Below are 23,766 nucleotides of genomic sequence, written 5' to 3'. Positions count from 1 at the left end.
AGAGTTTGCCAAAGATCAGATACTGAGATTTCACATGATACTTTTATAGGAACAGATATTCTACAGAGGATTACAGAGTGTGTGTTGTGACTGTGTAGTACTCTGGTAGGAACAGACGGGCTTTGATACAAAAGTTTGAATTTGTTAGAAATGAAGAAAGAAAAGTTACACAAAAGTTACGAATTGAAAAGTTTAACCTCTTAATCTACATTTAATTTAAAGTTTGACTCAAGACTTGTTCTTTGACTAGGCTAGCAATAGTAGCATAAGCTAGACTAACTAAGTACTACAACTACTGGGTTGGAACTAATGCCTCACCAGGATGTGTCAGAATATCCCATGGCCTTGATAGTTGTATGTTTACACAAGGCTGACAGCTGGCGTGCAAATTGCAAATAGATTCTTGGACTGTAATGTACATTTTGGACAAAACTAACATATGTATTTGTATTATATTATGGATATGAATACATGTAAATGCATGCGATGTAAGTAAATGTATCCCCATCCCCCCCCCCCCCCCCCCCCCCGTGGTAAATGGGGACCTGGTAGGATACTGATTATTTCGTGAAGAGCCTGCAATGTATTGTACAAAAGTACATGTATGCTTCCCAGTAGTATACAGGATAAAGTTAATTAGGACGAATCTGATTGTGCCGATATAGGTCTGTACCACGGTTAATAAATGTACATGTACAGTATCATGGTCACCAATTCCATTGTAGAAAACTCTCTACAAAATGTGTACCATAATAAGAAGAGACACACACTGACTTATTCAGCGTCATTTTTCAATGAACTCTGCAAACACAACAATGTAGGTAATGATGGCTTACTGTCATTATGTGATGTCTACTAACAACTGTGGTGTCTATACAGACTTGTCAAAACAACTTTTATAAAGGTTCTATTCAACCATATTTCATCCAGTAGTCTGGTATAAACAGCTGTTAGTCTTTATATACAATGTAATACATTCGTACAGCCATGTATCTGATAATTTATCATGTCTAGAAATGTCGGTATCAAGTACTGCTCACTTTATCTCAGACAGACTTCTCCTATGTCTGTACAAACTCTGCTCTACACATTTGCAAAATGTCAAATGACTAAATTTCTGTTTCTGTTGACTTGGTAACATTTATTGCGTACCACACCAAATTATGGATGTTTATGCACGTGTGCACAGAAGCAGTAATGGTGAAGATTACTGTTTTGTTTTCATACATGTACTTCTTTGAATATTCCAACAGATGGGGAGTAAACATTTTCTTTGTGAGAGATTTTCCCTGCCTTTTATGGTGCTAGGCTAAAAAGAGTAGTTTCATGTTTTTGTTTTGGCTGTAGTATGGAAAGTATGTGAATGATATCATCTGGTTGATTTGGTTGTACGTTTGAAGTACTGTTTACGAGGAGGTCAACTTTATCATTGAGTGCTTTATGACAGGGTTAGTCTGGAAAAACTTTGTCTGGTTTCTAAAGATTCACAGTATAGCTTCCAAAACAGACTAATACATACTGTTTTGATGTTGCGTTGACACTTTCACAGCAGATTTTTGAAATTACTACATGCACATTTAATATGTTCCTTCATCAGCAGACAACCAAATCAAAATCTGATGATAATATTATAAATTTTGAGGTAATCTTTCTTACTATAATAGTAATAACTCGTGGCTTATGCTACCAACTGAAATACCCATAATATGGTGGGTTTTTTACTTTTAAAAATGAGTACATTTTTGAATTATTTCATAATAGATCTCAAATGTGTAGGCACCTGAATACTTCTTACTATAGATTAGATGTATAGCGGAAACAATTTGTTGTTTTTACAGAGGAATATCTATTAAACACAAGAGAAATCCTAAGATAGCATGGTGCTATGAAAATATGTTACCAGCTGTGGAGATACGTTTGGTAGAAGGTTAGTTGCTGAAGGACAAGTTTAGGGACATTAATATTTCATCTAGGCCATCGGAAATCATTAACATTTAGGACTACAAATGTGAACGATAAGTCTAACCTAAAAATAAAGTCTAAAGTTCAATCCTACTAACTTGGCAGACTTTACTAATTCAGAGAAGCTGTGAATTTGGAGATCACACTTTATTATGTGTAGATGGTAATTTTTTACATCCAGTTTGGCCATGCTATTTACAAATGTGAAATAAAACTCTAACCTCCAAATGTACTAAAAGTTCAATCATACAAACTTGGTTCAGAGAATGAGCTTCTGTAAACTTGAGCCTCACTCTTTTATGATTCGTAGGTTAGTGTTTCTAGGACAAATTTTAGTGCCAGTAGATCTCAACTAGACCATAGGTGCCATTCAATTTTAGGTCTTGAAAATGTGAAATGAAAGTCTCTAATCTGATATCAGACTGGCAGACGACAAAATTGTGTACTAATACTATTCTGCAAACTTGAGATCTCATTTTAGAGACATCCTGATCTAAGCTATGACATCAAATGCAATTAACTTTTAGGTCTTGAAGATGAAATATGAAATAGAGTCTAGATTCAAATAAAGAAAAGTCCCATCAATCAGCCTGGCAGACTACAAAATGTGTACGATCTAAGAATTCTACACACTACAGGTCTGGTTCTATTATGAGATGAGAGGCCTCATGGGGTGATGTACACTCTATCCTGTCCAGGTCAACATGGATATAAAGCTCCACTAATCATAGACTTATATGGAACATGTCATGCCAGTCCATAACATTCCAAAAATACCAGAGTCAAACTACACTTGGCCTCAGCTTGTGACGTAAATGTATCTGCAGAAATTCCCACTGAAACTACCCAAATACACACATGGTACTAAAGATAGAACTTAAGTTCAGAAGGTGTGTTCTCCCGAGGTATAATATTTACAACTTATTGAATCTGAAAATTCCAAAGTTTGCTGTATGTTTATTACACAAAACATGCAACAATGACAACCTGCCTTAGTTGACCCATAAACAATGGTTTTAATGAGGAAATAAAATTCATTGAATGATTTATAAAATTGACGGTAAGGGAAGATGTTTTTTAATACTGGTGTAAACATATCGCTGAAAATATTAAACTAAAAGCAAAAATTTAGAAGCAAATATCTCGTTAATAGTCACCAATAGAACATGTGATAGAATCATCCCAACTTAAGGATACATCTAGAACTTGAGGAAAACACTGATTTAATTTCGCAACTGGCACATTACCGGTGACTCAAAAGTGGTCTTAATAATACAAATTACCAATGATGACTCAATTTTATTTAATGAGATATGACAATAAAAGGATAATGAGTTCCTCAAAGGGAAATGGACTTAGCAATATCCTGGTAAACAATCATCAGAGGGAAGTCAACCTGAATATGCAAATCAGGTCATTAAACTGTGGAGATGTGACTGTGACATGTCATATTACAAGCATGTATAAACCTGGAGGAACCAAATATCTAACAAATTGCATGCATTGTTTCATGAACTAAAACAGCATGCTGACATGTATTTTCAATATACATGATTGTATGTATTGTTAATCTCCGTAGATTTTTTCACAATTTTTTTTTCAGTATTGGTAATTGGAACCTTATAAATACCTAGAGATTGGCAACTTGGTAAGATGTTTTTTACAGTAGTTGTCAATAAAAATAATAACATTTAGCAAGAGAATCATCTCTTACCAACACATAAAATACTACTAGAGTACATGTATAAAGTGAAAATACTGCCAATACACAACCATCTTGAATATAATTCCAAGAAAATAGTTGACTTATGCATATCAATCAAATTATTTTGCATATCACACAAAAACTTTCATTTACTTTTGTATTACATGAATATGATGAACTCTACAAAAGTATGTACATGGGTTTAATTGTACAATGTGCATATTAATGAAACCATTTGCATATTACACAAAAAGTTTGTTACATTTGAGTTTGAAGAACACTACACGGTAATACATTACAAAAATTATGGTTTAGTTGTAAAATATGCATATTAATGAAATCATTTGCATATCATATAAAAATCTTCAGTTACATTTTGTGATGCATGAATTTGATAGACTTTTTAAGGACATTATGGCTCCATTCATTCTGCAGATACTCATAGATCTGCATTTATTGGGAAAATGCTACTGTATTCTCTATCTATTTACACAGGGAATAAATATTTGATATGCTTAACTTAAATGTATACACATTTAACTTTATAAAAACAATCAATGATTTGGGTTAAAATCCACTCTTGCAAGCTTTCTGTTTGTATTACAAATTGTATGACTGATTCAGAGCAATGGAATAACAAATTTTAACATAAACTTATTATGGTAACGTCCAACTGTTATTCTTCACGTAACTCACAGATGTGTTGAGTTAATTTTATGTTTCAATTAGTGTGACGCATCGTGAAACCATTTCAGTGCGATACCAAGAATACATGCATGTAACTTTAACTTTTTGTTCTATTTTTACCTAAAGTTTATAGAAACAAGATGTTTTCACAGAAGTGTACTAAGTGTTCAAAGACATCCAAATACTTATTGATAAGTTTTCTTTCTAGAATGGGCAATAAGTGGATAAAATCTTCCTGATGTGTTTCCCAGACATGCCTCCCAGAGTCACCCCATCACACATCCCTTCTCCATCCCAACTCCATAACTTACTAATAGTCAAACGCACACAAAACTATGTAAAGTTTGCTGGTTTCCATCTGTCTGTTATCAAGGTTCTTCGACCCTTTGGGAAAACAAGGCTAAATCTGACCGAGTTGCTATGGGAACATTACTTTTTAAGGTATTAATACTATTATCAAGAGGCTAGAAGGGATTTCAAAACAACAATTACATCTCTAGTTGACAACTCATCTTAAATTAAGGAATTTTCAAGGTATTTATTTTACTAGAGTTGATTTTTACTTTAGTACAACTTAAAGTTTTCCGAACCTTCAATCTTTGGGGAAAAGATTAATAAGGCTACAACCGACACAGGTTGCTATGGCAACATCATGGCAGGCTTTCTGGGTTTCTAAAACAACAGTTACATCTCTAGACGACGACGCATCTTAAATATGGAATTTTCACGATATTTATTTTCCTTGAGTTGATAGCTTTTCTATTAGGATAATTAAAGCTTATTAGACTGACCACAGTAAAAAGCCTTTCAACTGCAAGGACGTCTTCAAAAGCTATGAGTAAAATGTTACCTATGTGGACAAATACATCTGTAAGACTAATCATGTTTCAGTTATGTGAATAAATGAGCCAATAAATTAACACCATAGTGCTTAAGTGACCAATACACCAATAACGCATGGCCATAGTGCACTGTCCACTCATAAATAAAATGTTTAGTCATTGAATATACAGGTGTTACATCTGTCAAGAAAGGCCATGGAAATAGTGAAAACTTTAAAATCTTGATAACTGACAAAAACAAAGATTAAAAAGAGTCTTCAGATTCATTTTCATAACCTTTACTGATAATATGTTTTCCCCTAGCACACACTACATATTTGAGGAGTTCACTTTTTCCAAAAATTAGGGCAGACTTATGGGCAAGTCTCAAATAGCTGGTGTGTAATTATCATGGCATGCCATTTCATATTGAGTAAAAGTTTAGGTATGTCTCTGCCAAGATTACTAAAGAACAAGTCAAATCTGACCAACAACTTAAAAACTTGGGAAGATAAAATGTTTGTGGTCCATAGAATGTCCCTTTAATTTAAGTTTACTTTTTCATTAAACTAATAAAAATGTGAGGGAAGTATTGAACAAACATCTTTCACATCCCAAAACAAGAATACGTTTTATGTCGACACTATCAGACACTATGTTTCCATATTGTTGTTACTTCAAATGTTTATGCAATAGGCAATGAGAGGTGTCCATAACAAAACCACAATGTCATTTGAATAAATATTTAAACCATGGGATTCATACGCTATCATAAATATTATTTGAAAATTGTGTATGACTAGCAATCAATGAAAACTGATTCCAAAATCTAGCCATTTGGGAGACATATCCAGGAGTGTATGGTATGTATACAAACTATTTGTTGATCCTGCCCGGATTGTTTTAAGACCTTTTTCTCCTTTTAAATCATTCAAAACAACATTACATGGTACTTGATAGTACTTTTGGCAGACTTCACAATTCCAATGAAATAATTCCAAATCAAAAGGGAATAAATGAATTTAATGCAGGTGCATAGCATGGTGTAATGATTTTTTCCCCCTAGTCGTGCAAAGATACTCAGCTGGCACTTGGAACAATACAAGTACTGTTCTGTTGTTCCGTTCTATCCTGGGACGCAGCAGGTTCACTGGGTATCATGTAACAATGACATCCCCACCCTGAGGTCCCATAGGTTGCTGGACTCCCTGTCGATCGACATGCTTGAATGTACACGTTGGAGTTTCCACTTGAACAGTTTACAACAGAAAACAATACAACCACAGTTCGACCTACACATTTGGTCATCATAGGTTTGGAATTTATACCATTCCTTGCTCAGAACTAGAATTTTCTTCACTCAGCCTTATATAAACACTCTCTTGTTCTGAATTTATATCCCTGTATGGTGTCTTGTTAATATAGGTCCTTTAAAAGTTGCCATTAGCAAATCAAAACTGAGTGTCATGAATTTAACTGTTCTCATATCCCTGGAGATAGTAATTTATTGTATATATTGTATTTTACTGCTGTAGCCAGACATTTGAACGCTACCATGTGCAAATTAAAATTTACTTCTGTTTTCATGTCCTTCAAGAACACACTCATCAACTTAGCATCTTTGAAACCATAACAAAACTTTAAAAGTTACGGTAACCATAGTTTTCAACTCCTAACTTTTCATTGGAAAAACAAACAAAAAACAAACAAACAAAAAAAACACCACACACTAAACTCTATAACAACACTGATTCTTTTGGTTTTTTGAATGGAAATGTAGTAGTTGTTAATCCACTTAGTTATTCCAAAATAAATACTGCAACAAGAACTTTGAAAGTTATATTTCTTTGCTGATCTTGACATTTTAAACATGAACAAAAAACTAATCTTCTTAAACAATATTATAAACTGTATTGATGTATTACCATGTGCGGTTTACCAAGTTGTCATTTTAGCCTTTTTGTAATTATTTAAACCACTTTGTTGTTTTTAGCTCTATTTGTTTGATTGTTTTACCATGCCTTTAAATCTACTGTATGTACAGCACTTTCGAATATTAATGAATAGAAAATGCGCTTTAGAAAGTAAATAAACTTTAAGCATGCTTTTCCCCTCAATAACATTTATATCGGCATCAGTTCTTTTATTTTTCTGAGTAAAATTTTGCTTCGTTTTATACTCTTAATTTTCTTTATACCTTTCCTTGGCATTAACTGGGTTATCCCCCGGAGAACACACTTGCCGTCAATTGCCGATAAAACATCTTGACAACAGTTAAATGAGATTTAAAGCCAGTCTAGTATTTCAGTCTATCTATTAATAGACCACAAGAAGTAAGAAAACGTGTGTGACGTATTAAGCACAGAAATGGTCAAGACACACGGTCTGATAGTAAATATATACTGATAAGGTAGGATAACTCACTTCTTGAGCCAAGAAAATAAATAAACAGAATAGTTGTGATAGCATACCTCACTATAATAGGATAAAGTGAGTTAAATTAGGATAAATTAGTTACGTCTTTAATTTAGTTATAGTTAGGATAAATTAGTTAAAGTAGTTAAATTAGTTAAAGTAGTCAAATTAGTTATAGTAGTTAAATTAGTTATAGTAAGGATAAATTAGTTACGTCTTTAATTTAGTTATAGTTAGGATAAATTAGTTAAAGTAGTTAAATTAGTTAAAGTAGTCAAATTAGTTATAGTAGTTAAATTAGTTATAGTAAGGATAAATTAGTTACGTCTTTAATTTAGTTATAGTTAGGATAAATTAGTTAAAGTAGTTAAATTAGTTAAAGTAGTCAAATTAGTTATAGTAGTTAAATTAGTTATAGTTAGGATAAATTAGTTAAAGTAGTTAAATTAGTTAAAGTAGTTAAATTAGTTAAAGTAGTCAAATTAGTTATAGTAGTTAAATTAGTTATAGTTAGGATAAATTAGTTATAGTTAGGATAAATTAGTTATAGTTAAGGATAAATTAGTTATAGTTAGGATAAATTAGTTATAGTTAGGATAAATTAGTTATAGTTAAGGATAATTTAGTTATAGTTAGGATAAATTAGTTAAAGTAGTTAAATTAGTTATAGTTAGGATAAATTAGGTATAGTTAGGATACATTTTGTGAGTTCCTATGGGAAATTTCTTGAACTTTCATACTTTCCCACATATCATAACTTACGTTACATATGAAGTAATATGGTCAGTTGATCATTAATATTATATATCAATAAACTTTGATGCTATTAAAAGTCTCATCAGGCTTCTAATCAAATACTTAGTATCACTGCTATGATATTCATACACAGTCTACTGCGTCGTGATACGATTCGGGAAAATGAAAACGTCGACAAATGTCCAAAACTGACAAATTCCTTCTGTGTATAATTTTAACAATGTTACGACCAAATGGTAATAACAACTGATGTAACAACTGTAATAAATGTTGACAAAAATTTACTAGCTGTAGAACAGCTGATTAAAAATATTTGTACCAGCTGATAAACATATCTATAAATCATATTCCTTCTGTTTAGGCTGGTCGTTTCATTTTATGGACAGTTCTAAATATTTGATCTTCTTAACATTTCTTATGCTAATGAGGTCATGTTGTCATGGAAACATGTAAAATTCCCTCACTACTTGTCATGTGCTATAAACAATAATATTCAAATGTTAACTAACCTGTGTATTTAAAACTCTACGTCAGTGACGGGTACCGAGTGATGTCTTTGCTCCGAACGCGACTTTTTTAACGACTCAATTTTGTGGACAGACAGATGAGACTAGATGTAAACTTCTGGTATTGCAACTATTTTGAGGAAGAAACTATTTTTAAATTGACGCAAGACATCACATCTGAGAGACAGTGTATTGGATTGTGATGACGGACCACCTAGTGACTACCGGATGATGACTACATAGTATTATTTCCTGTTTTAGTCTTTGGTGGTTAGGTCTACATCTAATGAACTAGATCTAGACGATACTACGACACATTTTTCTCATATTGGTTAATCGACATTAACTCTGTGCGGTGACTGAGTAATCTAACATTTAGAGTGGGTGAAAGTTTCAGAAATGTTGCAGAATTTTCAAAAGATACATTTGATTATGAAGAGATGAAAGCAGCAGATAAAAAATTGAAAACTTCGAGAATGCAATCAGTTGTTTGTTTATCGGCCCTTAATCTGTATCACCTTGTAGGCTTGATCATGATCATGTGTTCATTTTGTCTTTTGGTCTTAATGAAAGAATCAACACTTTAAGTTGAATAGGTATCTAACCCTACTTAAAACCAAGTTGGTTAACAACACACAAGATTCTCTTGGAGCCATATTTAAAAGACATACAATTATGACAATTACCATGACAGACATTCTTCAAAATTTGAAAATTTGTTGTTCTTGGGTTAACAGGAAGATTTAAACGAACTCTGTAAAGGTCATACTATGATAACTTTCCTACCGTTCCATATTTGGAAGCAAGTCTTCTTGTCTTGACCTCTGTATCTGGGGTCAAATTTTTTCCACAAGAAGTTTAAACTTGCGGGTACAATTCTTCCAAGTAACTCGACAGACTAACTGCGAAAAGTTGATGAGTTAAGACACCCATACATACCTTCTTAATAGTTTCTTGAATTCTTCAGAAAAAGTTTCTCAAACAAGAGTTAAAAATCACGACGAAAAGTTAAAAGACGGTAGAATTATAAATCCTATAGGCGGCAAAGTGATTGAAATCCTTGATAATGAACTTCAGTACTTTTTCTTTTCTAGTTAGTGTTCCACTCTCCAATCGACGTCTAACTTACTAAGTCATAGTTTTATATATCCATACTACAGCAGAGCTAAAGGCAACACGGTGCAAACCACACAGACACTGTAAACTCATCTACCAGTCCGAAGTCTCTGACTCAAACATACAACCTCCAGTAAACAGCTGACTGACGTAGGAATCCCATACTGCAAAAAAAAAACATAGCTAGGGCCCCCCTAAGGGATTTCCGTACAGACAGTCAAGGAGTGTTTGGATTACAATTCATTCCATGAAACGTATACTGGATTTGGCTTCAAGGTAAAATGAGGAGGCCGAACTCAAGGAATACCCAACCCACACAATCTGTCAAATATGCTGTCAGGAATGTAGGGGTTCACATTTGATAAACTTTAGTCTTCCGTTTCTATATACGATATTATGCTGTGGTTAATCTTAGTGTCTATACCATATCTATAGTGTCAATGGCCACACATAACCTAACATTCATTTTGAAGATCGATCCTATTCAAATTACCCAACATCATTTTAAAACTTTCTTCAACGTTTTGCCAAAAAGTGCCACTTTTGTGACAAACTTTGAAATTATTAGTAGTCCAAAAATCAGCTTTTTAATATATACTTTTCAAAATAGTAGAGCTCTGTTTAGAATTTGTCAAAAATTTGACATTCTTTTTTCTGTTAGTGAAGTATCAATCAACTATAACTTTCACTTTTTCAAACATAATTGTTTAGTGACAATAAATTAAACATTGATTAAACAAAATCATTATTATTTTCATTAACATATGATTTGAGTTAGCATTTGGTTACCATGGTTATACACACAAAATGGACTTTAAAAACAAAGAAAAACCCACAGCTGTAAAACCCATCCTAGGTTGGTATTTCTTACAGTTTGTTGGTATACTGTTACCATGGTTACATGACATGGGCATTCAAAACACTGAAAAGGCAGCTGTAAAACTAGCTCATCCATGGTTGCTATGTCCTACAATTTGAATAAGTATACTGGTTGCTATGGTTACACAAAATATACATTAGTAATGCAAAGAAACTGCAGCTGTAAAATCCATCTTTAGTCACATGTCTCACAATTTGAATTGGTATATTGGTTGCTATGGTTACACAAAATATACATTAATGATGCTAAACCCTGCAGCTGTAAAGTCCATATTTAGTTGGCATGTCTTACAATTTGAATTGGTATATTGGTTGCTATGGTTACACAAAATAGACAATTAATGACACTGAACACTGCAGCTGTAATATTCATCCTTGGTTGGCATGTCTTAGAATGTTGTTTGATTAAAAGTAATATAATGCTCTCTAGATATTCTAAGTAGGCACTTAAATTATAAAGGTTACCTAAATATCCTAAAATCATGCCAGATTTTTTCCCAATAGATTCATAACAGCAAGGTAAAGTCAAGCTAACTGACATCTAGCAATATTAAATATCCTTGAAAAATTCCAGAACCATCCACTGGGAAACTTTTCTGATTTGCTATCACACCTATCACATCATATTCTGAAATGTTTATTTGTTTGAATTATAACCCCAATATTTTAATCCCATACTTGTGGATTACCGCTATCATATCACTGAAGCCATACAGATTAAAGACCAGGGGTTTTAATCCGAAATTTTTGGATTTAGTGTTATTATACCCCCAATTTGAGTGAGGGCGTTGTGTTGTCAACTTCCTGTTTACAGTCTGGAATGGCCTATTTGAATATTACACATCAGATAGTCAGTCTTCTGGTATTGAGGATTTGCCAATTGCTAATGGTAGGAGCATTCTCTAAAGCCACAGTAAATCATGAAGATGACAACTGCCAGGTATGTCAAAACTAGGTATCTATAACGTTCCTCTATCACTCCACTAACTCTTCATCTTCTGGGTAACTCTAAAGAGTTGGATTTTCTACACATCTTCGCAAAGAAGTGAAGTTTAGATGGGGTTTTGGAGGGTTGGGTCAAAATAAATGACTCTGAACAAACAAGTAGTGGCAAGAAAAATATGCATTCAAGTTCATCGTCTACATTTCATTTAGAAGTATAATAGACATATACTGTGTTACATGACAGCTTAGTAGTCTAAAAGTTGTATACTCTCAAATCAAAGACCATCCAGCCCACACAGATGTGTTTATTGTTGTTGCCAGTCAAAACCTATTTCAGGCTACCTTCCTCACAGGCAATATAAACCATGGCATTGAGTACAAGTTTGTCATGTAAATATATCCAGGATCCCCCCATAGGGCTGTCCTTACAGGAAGATCAAGGGTCAAATGATGTTGTAACTAGCAACAGGATTCCAAATATGACTGTCCTTACAGTAGGGTTAAAGATCAAATAACGTTTGCGTGATGTTGTACCCCATATTTTGGTGTCAAAGGTCAAAGTTTAAAAGGTCATACATGTAACAGTATGGATATGTCTAGAATTAAAGATTAAGTCCAATTTTTATAATTTTCTCTCATTCTAATTTATCAAATCAAGTCCAGTAGCAAATAAAACTATAATGACATGATGCAAATGTGATATAATTGATTGAAAATAACATTTCAACCCCTGAAATGTGATAATATTAAATGTATAGTGTGTAGACATAGTGACACATAACAGTTGACAACTGTGACGTTACAGAGACTGTGGGGTCATCACACCGAGTGTGTGCCCAGTTAAAAACAGATGGTAACAACAAAATTGATGTAACATTCACTAAAAGCAACAGGAAAAGTAATCATTTTTAGCTACTGATGTTTTCACTTTTGCATCAACACAGACGCCACCTATTCGGATATCGGCATAGCAACCGACAAATGTCTTGGATGGTTTATTTAGCTTATTTCCAAATGTCGTGACAGAACCCCCACGACACGTGAGTGCATTTGTGGTGTACCCAGGGTATTGGCTTTAGTGCTTACTGTGTTCTGGCTGTGTACTTTACGAGAGTAATGAGCGAAAGTGCAGCCAATAACGTAGCAAGCATGAGAGCAAATATTCATTGGCACTACATGTAATTGTGTGACATGGGGTCTGTTATTCATATATATGTGTGTTCATTCAAAATAGCAAATTTCCATAAAAATTGCAGTGTGTGTGTGACCGTGCAATTGGCAAATGGGTGCAAGGAACTATCATGCCCTCATTTACATATGATTTGCATAAATGCGCACACTAGCTGCCACATTGAAGTAATCCCTGGTAGATACGTAATAAAATTCTGTATTCTGCGAAGTGAAATACTTCAGTAACATAAGGGGTACTGTCACTTCAACACGAGGATAAGTAGTACCATTTAAATTCACAAGTAAAACAATAATAAAAATAAAAATATTTAGTGATATAACTATACCCTGTACGTGTTGAATTAATGAATATGATGATAATATGTGATGTAAATTTTTTATTGGTTAGTACTGATACCACGAAACTGATGACATTAGACACGTGTTGCTGTGATGTAAATATATACTGGGATATTAACCTTTTCATCATGTTTACATGAAAAGATATCTTGACTACCATTTCTCTGAAATTAATGTAAATTTATGTTTCATTAATACCAAAATTATGACAAAACATATTAATTTTTATTTTTCTTTGATTCCCGTCTACAAGAAAGTTATGATATCCAAAAAATTATTGAACTAAAATTTTTGCCCAAAAAAATTTGGTTCTGAAGGGGATACTGACATATTTAATTTCTGCATAGTTAGATTATGTTATCATATTGCAGTCACTATTGCTTGTAATTTGAGCCTAGATGCATAGGATTACACCCCCTGTTAATTCGTTCAGGTTCACTACTAAAAATACCAAACATTGGCAACACATGAGTCTGACTTTGAATATGACGAAACTAAAATGCATTCTTTGTAGTTGGTTATCATTGAAATTTAATAAGTACAACTGTGAATGTTTCCAACAGAGTCAACTTCCATCACAGAAAGAAACTTCCATAGACAATGGCCTGGAATAATACACAGCTTGTTATTAATATCATAACTACTTAATGTTCATGGTGTGGAATAATGACATCCCCCCCACCCACCCACCAATACCACCACCAACATCATCAATTCACCACCCACTCCCACCACCACCTCCACTCCAACCAGCTACACCTCTACCACCACCACCACCACCACCAACACCCTCACCTCCTCCACCCACCCCCACCCCACCACCACCATCACCACCAACAACACCAATGCTGTGAACAGATGTCTTTTCTTGCACATTGAAACCAGTGTTGCCACCATCACCGACAAGTAGTCAACCTTTTCACCAATGTACTGATATATATCGCCTTTAAAGATCACCCCAGATTAGCTATTGACTACAACTAATAATCCCACTGTTTCCACCATCTGAGCAATATACTCTGAGTGTGAATCACAAATGCCTTTATACGACATGACATATTCGTAACTGTTCATCGCAAGGGAAAATTCAACAAAACTATGGTGTAGAGGGTGGCTGGATGAGTGGGGTGGACTGGGTGGGGTAGGGGGGTCAGACATACATGAGGGTTTTAGTCAAGATATCTCCATGTGATATAAGTCAATAAAACAATTATTACCCCATTACATTCATGTTTAGCACACAATCACTGATAACCGTGTACTCATTATGGCCAATTAACATACCTTAAAATCAGTTAAACATTAAAGGTTCACAGTATACTTTGTTACAGACTCAACCCTCATTTTAAGAGGGTTATACCTACAAAAACTCTAATTTTAACACAGTTAACAACTTTTCATTCTGTGAAAAGCTATGCTAATTTTGACCAGATTTCACCCTCTGTTTTGGGTTCAAAAAACATTAATAGCAAGCTTGTTGGTTCATGAATTGCTCGGACAAAAACTGTACTGGTTAAACTTGACACAACTATAGCTAATATTGATTCTTTGTAGACTTACCGCCTCATTATAGCCATGATACATTTACTTAGTAAATACTTCAGATTGTATGGCACACCTGTAAACTATATAAACAAACTCTTCACATTTATTGGACTGTGTTCTTTATATCAAACTTATACATTTCTTCAAGTTCTGGTCTCCCTGCGTATCAGTCTGGATTCCCTGTAGTTGGACTACAAACTGTTTATTCGACAATCTCTAACTCTAACTCTAACTCTAACTGACCCAGAATTCACCTTTCCTACACAGTAAATACATGTACATTCACTGTTAAGGAATGTCTTCTTTCTGTGTCCACAAACAACTGAAACATGAAGACTGTGTCTGTCTAGTGTCTATAACCATTCAATGTATTGACCAAATTTATACATGCAGAAGTTATTAGAATTCATTAGAACTATCAAATCTGTATTTTTTTTTTTAAATCCTGAGCACCCAAACACATCCTATACTGCCAAAAGTACACCCACACCAAAACACACCCAAGATATACCTATCCCAAATGCCTTTGCATTGGGAACAAAAAAAATTAGAAATTAGATTTTCAGAATGCACCGGTCTTCAAATACAAAATTGCATTTGATTTCAGTCCTTTGGTATGCATGTAACAATTTAGATTTGAAGTGTCCTAAACAAAAAGTGTTAACGAGATTTACACTAATTAGCCTGTGTGATGACTGTTTATTGAATATATATGAAAGTTAAATATTACTTCTTCATTTGTTTACTGTTTTTGGTCACAGCAAATGAATGAACTTAGCCCCCAAGTCATCTAAATCATAAAAATACCACAGCATGGTTTATAAACAAAGTTGTAATAGTCATACTGTTAAAGCCATTCAACCCAAGGTAACATACATAAAACAAAGTATGGCCTACAGAATCCTTGCACTGGAGTCCGTCAACTTTTAGGAATCTGCTCTTTATCAAGGTCAGAGGTCATGTTGGAACTCACCTCAGGGGTTACTGACATTGTAAATAGCGTCTCTTCGGGTCACAGTTAATTTATCCGTTGTCAATTCACTCACGTATGGGGATCATCCCGAGAACCTGTTTATGACGACGATGTGTGCACCATGGATAAAGAACAGAGTTGAGCAGAGCATGTCTCCGGTGTCAGAACTCCACATTTCTCTTGTTACAAGATGGAGTTAAGAATGCATGGTATTTGGAAAGTGTATTGGTTGGTGTGACCTCATCGACTAAAAACCATACCCACAGATTACCAGCATGGTTCAAGTATGAATCAACAACACATACTATTCCACAGCCAATCACTGGTAACTCCGTCCACTCAATTCAGTACCCGTCAAATAAACATCAAAAATAATTATTCCAACATGTTTTGATACCTACAACTTCTCCTACAGTACACATACCGCTACAAACATCATTATCAATTGGAATTTTGTTTCATTGCAAAATTTTCCTTTGGCCTCTTTTTTATTTTTTTTTTCTAAAAAATTTTGATGAGAAATACATTAACGCATTTTTTTAACTTTGTTGTGTCCAAGGGAAAGAAAACAAATCTTGTGAGTGAGTGGCATGCAAGGTTATGAAGTGTTATTCCTTGCTGTAACAGATGGAATAAATATTGTCTATGTAATCCATGGTATGCTCAGATGAGAAAAGTTGGGTCAGTACGGCAGTATCTTAGAACAATGTTTACTAACAAGAAACTAACAGTTGACTTTGATAGCAACTGAGATCGTCCCTACCTAAACTCAAGTTCATACCTTTGTGATTAATACCTATACGATGCTTCACTTTTTTTGTTAGGAGTGGTAAGTCGGTAAATATATGAATATTAGTTCCCTAGATATTTTATTGAGTTCCTCACCAAAATTTAGTGTACGGTATATTGGAAGTATATCATTTACCAGATCCACCCTTTTAAAGTTACCTGTTTCCCTGACCATCACAAAATGTTGTGATTTGAGATGGAAATGCCAACATAGGACAGGAGAAGCATAACACGTAGGCTCTCAGATTGCTGAATATCTCGTTGTATAGCTCACAGACTTCGGTATCTGGCTTGATATATTGTCAATCTCGCAAATTTTTGGGCCAGCAATAACGTAGAGTCGGTGTCTGGACTTCATATAACTAATGACTGAAATCAGTACTGCAATAATACCAGTGTAAACTTAGATGTGAACAAGGTTTAGATAGAACATGAACTCAGAAATATGGTAACACCAGTGTACACTTACTAACGTGGACAAGACTTAAGATACAAAATGAACTGAGAAATGTTATGTGAATGATGCTTTAGATACAATATGAGCTGAGAAATGCAATAACACCAGTGTAAACTTACTAATATGAACAAGGCTTCAGATACAAGATAGACCCATTAACGTGGTAACACCAGTGTAAACTTACTAATGTGGACAAGGCTTCAGATACAAGATAAACCCATTAATGTGGTAACACCAGTGTAAACTTACTAATGTGGACAAGGCTTCAGATACAAGATAAACCCATTAATGTGGTAACACCAGTGTAAACTTACTAATGTGGACAAGGCTTCAGATACAAGATAAACTCTTTATCATATGTGCTATGAAATTGACACTAATTATCACTATTGGCTACCGTCATCAAAATATCATCACATCTATTCTAGCAAGAAACATGACTCCTTAAATTCCTGACGTCCTCAATTCACATCTCTCTCTTAGTCAAAATTTCTCTCTTTATTACATCCTGCTTTGCTCATAAACTTGGACATTATTTGATAAACGACTTTTACGCAAGTATTTCCGTCTGAAATGAACCATTTTGAACGACAGGACGGCCAAGAGCATCACTTGAATTTCACTGCGCTGTTCCGTGATATGCCTCATGCAAAATTTGATAACGTTCTACGTGGCGATATACAATAATGACGTCCTAATAATTGCGGTTTCTTGTTGAGTTTTATCGTGATGTTTGTTGTTTGGCGCATCCATTTTGCATCGTCTGTAATCGATGCGAGTGAACAATCAAAACCTCCCTGGCAGTACACAATGTATCTAAGTATCTCAAATTGCTCTGACCGTTGTAATCTCAACTATTTCTACGTCACACACAACAGCTGGAGTTAAATTCTTAATGGTTAACTCACAGTTCATTGCAACTTAATGAGTAAGATCAAAAAGTCAGGAAAAGTCAACTCCTACACAAAACACTCTCTGTCCATTTTTCCCCCCGACAAATCCTAAACACAGGAATCCAATTACGAATCAGCTGATGTCTGAGATCTGGATTTTATTGGCAAAACATCAATTTTACAACAGGGTGGAGAAACATACATTTTTGGGGGACAAAATTCAGATGTTAAACTGGACAGTGGACTATTGTATATGTGTGTTGGTTTGTTGTCTGTTTTCTGTACAAATACAATGACATAAAATGTAATCTTCAAACTGACATGACAAATTTTCTACATTATTACATTTTCTACATTATTACATTTTCTACATTATTACATTTTCTACAGTATTGTTTTCTACATCACTACATTTTCTACATTTTGCACAGTATCACATTTTCTATATTATCATATTTTCTACATTATTACATTTCCTACATCATTACATTTACTACATTATTACATTTTCCACATCAATACAATTGCTGTATCATTACATTTCCTACATTACATTTTCTACATTATTACATTTTCAACATTATTACATTTTCAACATTATTACATTTTCTACATCACCACATTTTCTACATTATCACATCTTCTACAGTATTACGTTTTCTACATCATTACATTTTCTACATTACATTACAAACTTGGGTGGGCGAGCAATGACCGAAAGTCAACCTGGAAATATTACATGCCATCCTGGTTTTTCTACAACAACATGCCATCATATTTATGGTATTAATTCCACTGTTGATGAGCTAAGACTCAAGGGTGTTTTTACAGGAGTTTTCATCTTAGCTTGCAAATGCTATATCAAATGATACATCAAGATTTAGTGAGCCCAGGTTTCATGTTGCGATAGACACAATAAAGATAACACACAAACATCCCTTAACACAGCGTCTGCTCTGTATTTTGTTAATAAAATACAAAACAAATCCAGAAGTAACCAAATACAGAAATCGGGCAAAAGTAAGATATAAAATTTCAAAACTAGTTTATTGTTCTCAAATGATTCTTGATAAACTGTGGTTCATCTTACGAATACCCACCCTAAAGAAAACACGCCTATCATGTATCCATAACTTACGAAACTGTTTCTTATTAAATTCCTTAAGTTATTTTTTCAATATTTCATTAATTTGATAGTGGGAAAAAGGGGGCCTATATGAGGTAAAATACCTATTACTTAATATTACAAATTGGAGCATAAAATCAGAAATTCCGGAAAGTTAGAATTTGTTCCCATGACAACCCTTATTACTTAAATATTACATGTACTGCATCTGTAAAATAGTCATTTTGTAGATTTCTTTTGATTTGCATATCATGTGACAACTATACTACGCAATCAAATTCATTCAAAGTCCATTTCACACACAGAACCTTATAGAATTATTAACAGATGGCTGTTTGAGGTTCAGCTCACAATAAGTCAAAGGTCACCCAGAGGTCAGGGGTCACAAAGTGTCAAATATGTGTTAATTGGTCTAAATTGTTCATGTATGTGTATGACCTTAGCTGACCTTTCAGATGTTATTAGTAATCATTTCATCAAGGGAAACACTTACATAGGTGATCAAATAACTATAGCTAAGTAACATTTGGGAGTGGTTGTTTTCCTGTTATTATTAAAACTGTATTTCTTGTAATCTGGAACGTTTTGTGAAACTCTTGTGGTAAATTTAATGACTTACTCATAATATTATAAACCCTGAACAGTATTAAATCACCTGTGGGTTAACATAGTTCTGTAGTACACATAGTATAGTGCAATTATGCATTCAATCAAGTTGTTTTGGTGGTCCACACCCAAAAAACAGCATCCACGGTGAATCACGATTTCAACTTATCACTAGATTATAGATACAATAGACCTCTACTTAGCATGCACAATGTCTAATTATAGGTATTTTAACAATTTTCAGTGAATATATTGTTGGTTGTCTGCGGTTAGAGCTTTTGCAAGTTTATGCAGCAACAGACTGAATTAAAATATTCGTTTCTTGACTAATTTGGGATTTTCTACTTCCTGGCGTAGTGCATGCTGGGAACACATCATTCATGAAAATGTCAAAAGTTCGTAAAACATGGTTAAAAAAGAATGTAGCTTTCTTATCATTATTATATAAATATGTAATGCATGCTAACAATTTATACATATTCACAGGGTGCTTCAATAAATTACAAATATGAAATATTTCACTTCATAACTACTTTATGAATGTATAAAATTGGTCCTGTCTTGTGCAATCTGTTTGTAGCTTGTCATATCATACTTATGTACAATGTACATGGGAATTCAAACTATCGTACGTAATTTACAAAATAGATAAATGTACGATTTGAAACTTTCAAGACTTTCTTTATATTGAACATTTTAATATGAACTGAAAATCAAACAGAACTCAACATGGGAAAGTGTTACATATTAGAGTGTCTTTTACTGCTTCCTCTTGACCAAATATACGACAAGTACACAACTTTTCTTAAAGTGCAATATTACATGATCTCTTTCTCTCAACAGTACAAACACAAATCTTCATTTTTTATGCCAATATCAAGACTGCCCTCTCGTCAAACCATCACTGAACAGAGACAGCTGGCAATACAAATTTCCAGGCACCTACGACCCCTTATTAATCTTATGTGTTCCGAATAGTGGGTATAAAATCTGTTGACACAGTAGCTATTTTCAAGTTTGTATTTGGAACAAAAGTTGAGTTCATATACTGCCCTCTAGTGTTAGCAATGAGAAAGTATGAAGGTTTTAACATTTTGAACTCTAGGGGTAAAAGTTGACAACAAATATAATGGCATTGATTATGGCTAGATTTGAATGTATCCAGTTGGTTTGATGATCAAGGTACAACAATATTTCCATTACGAAAAAAGTATTGCATTTACTTACAGCTTTCATCCTTGAATTATTGAAGACTTTTATTTGTAATTAACATAACTAACACAACTACGTACAAATTACAAAGCCAAGTAAAATAAAATCGTAATCCGTGGATAACATATAATTTTATAGTTTTAAATTGAATCTATTTCAGTAACTGGTGATATGTGAGACAAGGTAACAACATAAATGAATAATTAATGAGCTACAAATTTTCTCTAAATTGAAAAAATAAATTCATATTTTACGATGGAATGTAGAGACACTTTGGGCTTTTTTTTACATGAATGTGAAAGTGTAGAAATTCTAAAAATGTAAAAACAGTGATTTTGAAATAACATTACATTTCTACTAATTGGCTACATAAGAATACTTTACAGACCAGAATAACGATACTGCAATTTGTATGTACACTATCAGAGACCAAAACGTGCACACAGATTAAATTTCGTAGACTGGTGTTTGTCAAAATAATGACAGTAAACCATAATACAGATATTGTATATCATAGAAAACACTTTTAGTATTCTATTGTTTAATTTGAGTTTTCTTTATTTTGATGTTTTGCTGTCTTTTCATTCATTTCGAGGAATTTTCAAAATGTTTAGTGCAAGTTTTCGAAAGGTACTTGTACATCAAATACAGACAAATGTCTACTTCTCAGTAATCAGAATTTCAAATAATTACTGACTAATCATTTCATTCTCTTATCTTACAGGAGTAAAACAAAGTTTTCGTAGATTTTCAAGACTTTTCTGGCGTGGGTTGATATTCTAGAAAACTTATTCTGAGAGTCCTAGCAAATGAACCCCTGACAAATATAAGCAGTTTTAAATTCATTGAGTACAATGCACATAAAAACACTCATAATTTATTTCAAGTTTAATATAAAGTATATTACAGAATAAAAATATTCTATATCAAAGATTAAATAATTTACAAGGTTTGCGTTAGTTATAATTACGGAATTTGCGTTCAATTTATATTACCTATTTTTAGGCGATCTCTACACGGAGAGATTTACTAGATCAAATAAACTTCAAATGAGTTGCTAGGAATTTATTTTATCAGTTTGATCCCTCAGTATTTGGAAAACTAATCCTAACAACTGACTTTGGAAGTGTTTGCAACTCCTGTAGTTGCTGTGAATTTAGATTTTCGAGAAACGTCTGTATATGAACATTTCGTTCAGTAAAAGATTCCAGATTCAAAACTGCACACAGAGCTAGAAGGTAACCTACATTTTGACTTTTGGGTGACCTCATTTTGACCTTTGGGTAACCTCTGCAGGATGTATGGCAAACTGCCACATAACATCCAAATGCCAGACTTGCTTATTTGTTCTGGGGTCAAATGGGGTCACATGAGTGTATGTACTATGCTTGGTAGCAGGGTTAATGAGTGCCTACTATATAGATTACTTACACAGCTACTATGTGGTGTGTGTGTGTGTGTGTGTGTGTGTGGGGGGGGGGTGATCAATCTTATAGTAAAGGTCTATGTTTTGAGCAAATTTTAGAGTTGAAATTAAAATCAGAAAAAAAACACTTAAAAAATATAGACTGAGCATTGAAAGAGATACTGTTGTGAAGTCACCACTCTGTCTTTTCCTTAATCCCTTTAATTTCAGTATAATGTATTTAGCTGCAAACACTCACCTTCAACTCACACTTCTGGTGACAAGCATATTTACACACTGCAATAAAAGATAACATTGTAATATATAGATATATAATTGGTAACACTATCATTTCAATCCCAGGTTCTCACATGAGTACTGTCTTACATATAGTGTGCAGGGTAGAGTAACACGGATTATACATTGGGTCATTCTTTTGTTCTACACCTACTTTTTCTATAGTTCAGCCAGATAAGTATTTTTCATACTACATTTTCTTAAAATTGACTAGGTTCAGAACTTCGACTTTATAGATTGAGACATGATATAGAAGATTTAAAATTTCCTGTCTTATCCTTTGCTGTTCTCAATAAAATCAGTCAGTTTGATATGCGGTAAGTTAGTTTATCAAACCATAACCAAATATTTATCAAGTTTTATGTCGGTTTCTGAAACTGTTTATTGGTCATCAGTGTACAGTTTACCATCTGGTAATAGTATGAGACACCATTTATTGTTGTAAGTCAAAATGTTGAAAAAAAAAGACTTTCTCTTGTATTAGAGCCACCACATAGTAAGGGACACCTAACTTTGGTGAATTACAAGAAACTGCTGTATGTCAGTGACTTAGGGAGCACACTGTTGGTTTGTTGTTACTTACCTCTACATTGTACTCCTTCAATCCATATAACTTCTTTACAAAGATCGCAGTTCCTAGGGTGTCTGTATGTCTTGAGTTTAAATGTATGGCTTTGAGAGTCTATAATATCTTGAGGCTGTAAATGAACAGAAAATTATGATTTAGATTTCAATGATCTTGAATTATATATATGTATAGACAATATTGAGGTGTTAGTACATTACTCGTATAGTCTAGTTCTATACATGCTGTGATCATCTCCACTGTATAGTCAAATGGGATTTCTCTAGCACAGAATTCTGTTCTTTCTACAACAATGTTACTTTATGCTGTAGGAACATCGATATAAACGTAATGACATTATCGTGTTCTTACGTCACCTATTTCAAACTGGAGTTTGTGGTACACTAAACAAAGTAACCAATTAGAACTACCTGTCAGTGTGTGACAGATCAGATACACCTAACATGCGCTATTCAGCCTTTCCCCAGCAGGAGATTTAGCTAGATCTTCAGTAGTATTTGTTCGTTTGACTACACGTGGAGAGAGAAAGAGATCCTAAAACACGAATATACATGT

At 33.7% G+C, this 23,766-nt stretch overlaps 1 protein-coding gene across 1 annotated transcript in view; it reads right to left on the bottom strand.

Moving 5' to 3' along the window:
- LOC144450743 (uncharacterized) overlaps nucleotides 1–23,766 on the bottom strand; it is a 158,935-nt gene that overhangs the window by 39,128 nt on the left and 96,041 nt on the right. Inside the window, exons 2-3 of the mRNA XM_078141438.1 lie at nucleotides 23,209–23,323; nucleotides 22,588–22,625 (exon numbers count right to left, since the gene is read on the bottom strand). Of these exons, the coding sequence (XP_077997564.1) occupies nucleotides 22,588–22,625; nucleotides 23,209–23,323 (153 nt within the window). The remainder of the gene's footprint in view (nucleotides 1–22,587; nucleotides 22,626–23,208; nucleotides 23,324–23,766) is intronic.

This window comes from Glandiceps talaboti, chromosome 20 (genome assembly GCF_964340395.1).
Source record: "Glandiceps talaboti chromosome 20, keGlaTala1.1, whole genome shotgun sequence".
Classification (NCBI taxonomy): domain Eukaryota; kingdom Metazoa; phylum Hemichordata; class Enteropneusta; family Spengelidae; genus Glandiceps; species Glandiceps talaboti.
Note: the sequence above shows the minus strand (reverse complement) of the source record. Positions and strands in the feature narration are given on the sequence as shown.